Below are 4,229 nucleotides of genomic sequence, written 5' to 3'. Positions count from 1 at the left end.
GATTTGTTTACATTTCCAATTCAATTTCAATTAAATTTTATTTGTTATAGCGCCAATTCATAATCAGAAGTATCTCAGGACCTTCAAATAGATCAGGTCTAGACCAAACTCCTTTGTTATCATGTTGTCATAATGGTAACATTAACATCCTCTCATTCTCAACTGTGCAGATAATCCACACATATATTATCATTTATCCATGAAATCAGGTGAATGTTACCTGTGAAACGAGCAGCTGACCGGTGTTGAGCTCCTTCTCCGTGGCCTCCATCCTGCACTTGTTCTCTGTCAGGTTGACCTCCAGCTGTTTGCTGCGGTTCACCAGAGATTTCACCTCCGACTTCATCTTACTGACGTAGAGACGAGCTGTGGTGAACTCCTCTTCCATCACTCCACTCGTCTCGGTCATCTGAAGAGAGAGAGAGAGTTTTACTCTCCAGCTCTCCGTTCAGCTCTATGGATGGGTTCTTATTGGTTGACAGAATTCACATCACTATAGTTGAACCTGGCACAAAAATGTTAAACATTTAAACATTTGCTAAAATGTATTTTCTGCTGTTCATTATCATTAATTATAGAAAACTAAATATCTTTGGGTATTAATGAACCTGAATTACATTTTGGACTATGGGAAGTGATGATTCATTACTTTTAATTTATTTATATGAATTCAATGTAATTTCATTAATCAATAATGAAACTGATTGTCATTATGTAGACATGTAAATGAGTGTTAGAGTATGATTAGGGAAATGTGAACAGTTTCAGTCTTACAGCTTTGAGGTCGGTGGTACCAAGAACGCTGCCAATCTCACTGAGGTCTCTGAGCAGCAGACTGAGGATCTCTGCTGACCTCTTCTTATGATGAGAACTGATCTCCTGCAGCGTCAACAACTCCCTCTGAACCGCCTCCAGATTCACCTGCAAAGAAAAGAACAAGAGCTGACCATTACAAAATATACACAGCTCAGACAGAGAAAGAGAATGCCAACATCAACGTCATGTCCCAATGTCCTACCATCCTAATGTCCTAACATCCCACTATGCTACCATCCTACCATCCTAATACTGTACCATCCTACCATCCTAATGTCCTAACATCCCACTATGCTACTATCCTACCACCCTATTATCCTACTATTGAACTATCCTGCCATCCTACCATCCTACTATCCTACTATCCTACCATCCTACCATCCTACCATCCTAATGTCCTAACATCCCACTATGCTATCCTCCTGCCATCCTATTATTCTACTATCCTACCATTCTACCATTTTACCAGCCGACCATCCTGAATCTTGTTTCTTTATGTGGACTCACAGTTTTGTTGGCAAGCTCCTCGTTCAGCTGTTCATTGCAGCGGTTTTTGTTCTCCACCTCTTGGCTCTTATGGTCGTAGTTGACGGCAAGCTCCTCCAGCGCCTGCAGCACCTCCTTCACCTCCTCTTTGGCGGAGTCACTGTCCCTTTGCAGCCGTGATAATTCGTCCTGTAGACGCTCGTAGTCCTGGCGGCTTGACAGCAACAGCTGGATTATGAAGAGGTGGAGGGATTACGGTTATGCTGACAGATGTTAGATACACAGTGGAGGTTGTAAAGTTCAGGTGAGACTCACCTCGTCCTGATCGATCAGCTGTTGTTTGAATTTCTCGGCTGTCTGACTGTGATGGTTAATCTCATCATCCTAAAACAGGAGTCAGCACATGTGTAATGTTTCACAGACCGGTACAGGTATGACTGAATTTATAATTCAGGCGATATTAGCTAAGACTCACCTTGTCGTCCAGCTGATGGTACAGGTCACTGATGAGAGTCTCGTACTGTGTCTTCTCTTCGTCTGACAGAGGGACAGGAGGTGGGGCCAAGCTGTCAATCACTGCGGTCGTTTCACTGCTGCTGCTTTTTTTGTTTTTGCTGCTCAGCTGCTCCTCCACAGGCACAGACTCACCTGGACAGGTTAAGAAAGGCTAAACAAATATTCCACAGAACTTGGAAACTGAAGCACAGATCAGGGTAGTCTGGAAAAAAACCCAGCGTGCTGCTCTGGCCAGTTTAACACTTGCAAGCTCACATTCCAGGTAGACGACTTTGTACATTTACCTTTCCTCCAGCGTTTCAGCTCATTCTCCAGTTTCTGTACCATGATGTTCAGACTCCTGTTTTTCTCTTTCTCCTTCTCATACTTCTTCTTCCACTCCTCAGCGGTCAGCTCCAGGTTCACAGACACTGTGTTCTTTATGGTTTTAGCTCTAAAACACAAAAACAACACAGGAAGTGGTTCTCACATACACAGACAGTGTACTGTCTGACAGATGAGAGATGGTGGATGGATGAACTGATGTCATAATGTGTGAAGTGAGATGTGATGAAGGTGATTCCTAACAGAAGCAGCAGAAGCACTGACAGCATGGACATTCCCACCATGAGCAAGACCTTGGCGACGGTGGCAAGTAAAAACTTCCTTTAAAGAGGCAGAAACCTTGGACAGACCCTGACTCTAGGTGGAAGGCTGCCTCGACCATAAAACAAACAAAATTACAATAACTAAGTCAAAGGCCAAAAAAGTATAAATCTGTCCCTCTTCAGTCCAACCTGAGATCATTTAGTCAGTTCTTACACTTCTCGCTCCCCAATGGAAATTATTGATGGGGCAACTGGGTACGATGTAATAAAATAACTCCTTAACCAACCATACCCAGTAAAAAGTTTATTTTCATCTGTCATTGAGGAAGATGGTGGAGAAAATTTAAATCTCCCACATGCTAAATAAAGCTGCTCTTTCTGTGGCAAGGCCAAGATGAATAGGAGGGCTGTTGATAGCTGGCACTGTGGATCCTGCAAAAAGACCATGGGTGGAGGTGCCTGGACGTACAACACAACTTCCCCTGTCACAGTCACAAACAGGAGACTGAAGGACCTGAAGGACCTGTAAACCAAGTGCAATGAACACTGGTGGACCATTATTACAGTACAATGACTCACGTCAAAGAAGGAAGCTGTTCCAAGACCTGGAGTGGGTGGAGAAACTGTTTTCACTCTTTACTCAAACTGATAACTGGACAAACATGATGAAATAAAACTGAATATATGTACAGTATTGGACAATACTATAAATAACTGTCAAAGAAACATTAAGAATAGTATGGCAGCAATACGTCTAGACTAACCCAAAGAAGAAGAAGAATGTACTGATTGTGAAGCCTGTTGCATGCTGTGTGGGCGTACTGACACTGATGAGTTTTACTGCATTGGTATTGAAATGTTGTAATTAGTTTTTATATTTGGTAGTATCCACACATTATGGTCGGTGTCATAAAAGTATCAAAGTTTGGTACCCAGTCCTACCTGCGTCCTGCAGGGTGAATGCATATCAACTACAAAGGTCATAGTAAACCAGTCTGTAGTCATTGAGACATATAGACATGTTGTTAAAGTGTAGGACTGACGGACAAACTTAGAGCTCAGTACCTCTGTCCAAACATGAGGGTGGACTTGGTTTCAGCCTCGTTGTAAACAGACGGAGAGCAGCAGATGATGATGGTGGTTCGACAGTTTCCTCCCAAAGAGTCCTGCAGGATTCGAGTCATCTTACTGTCTCTGTACGGGACGTGGGTTTTCTATGAACACACAACAAATAAGACACAGACAACATCTCATAACAACACAACAGTTTTATTTCTGAGATAACTGAAACTGAGAAACTGAACACTCACCGTTCCTTCACTGAGAGCAGCGATGACGTTCCCGAGAGCAGACAGAGACTTGTTGATGTTCTTGGCTTCATCCAACACGGCGCCTTCTGCTCCTGTTTTACTCACCTGAACAACAACATCATCATCATCATCATCATCCCTACCCCAAATCCCATCCCCAACCCCTAACGCAGCCTCTCTGTGGTTTGTTTCCATAGCCGGTCTGCTCCGACTGAAACTGCTGTTTTTATCATCTACGTTGGTGAATTAAGGATTTATTTCCACCAAACCAGAGTTGGTGATTGTTGGAAACACTAACAGAGACGCTTTAATGAGTTTTATTCTGTTTCTTGAAGTTACGATGATCTGAAAGCTTTAAAAATGTGTGTTTGTGTCTCTGGAAGTCTGTGGGAGGATGGAATTAGTTGATATGTGATAGTGATATTACGGCTGTTTGTGGTTAAACTAAAGGTCTATCTCTGTAGGGATCCTTTCCATAATGCTGTCAGACACTGAGAATGAATTTGGGTACATT

The 4,229-nt window shown here is 42.8% G+C and overlaps 1 protein-coding gene across 1 annotated transcript; it reads right to left on the bottom strand.

Moving 5' to 3' along the window:
- Window positions 1–220: 220 nt before the first annotated feature.
- LOC118333679 (kinesin heavy chain-like) lies at window positions 221–3,820 on the bottom strand (the record flags this gene model as incomplete). The annotated part of the gene is given in 8 exon segments (XM_035669427.1): window positions 221–409; window positions 775–921; window positions 1,324–1,530; window positions 1,618–1,686; window positions 1,778–1,950; window positions 2,103–2,251; window positions 3,471–3,619; window positions 3,716–3,820. Coding segments are annotated over 8 exon segments (1,188 nt in total), but the record flags the coding sequence as incomplete, so codon positions are not given.
- Between the last annotated feature and the right edge of the window lie 409 nt (window positions 3,821–4,229).

This window comes from Morone saxatilis, unplaced genomic scaffold, assembly GCF_004916995.1.
Source record: "Morone saxatilis isolate NCDOM2014 unplaced genomic scaffold, NCSU_SB_2.0 Contig22, whole genome shotgun sequence".
In the NCBI taxonomy this organism is placed as follows: Eukaryota; Metazoa; Chordata; class Actinopteri; family Moronidae; genus Morone; species Morone saxatilis.
Note: the sequence above shows the minus strand (reverse complement) of the source record. Positions and strands in the feature narration are given on the sequence as shown.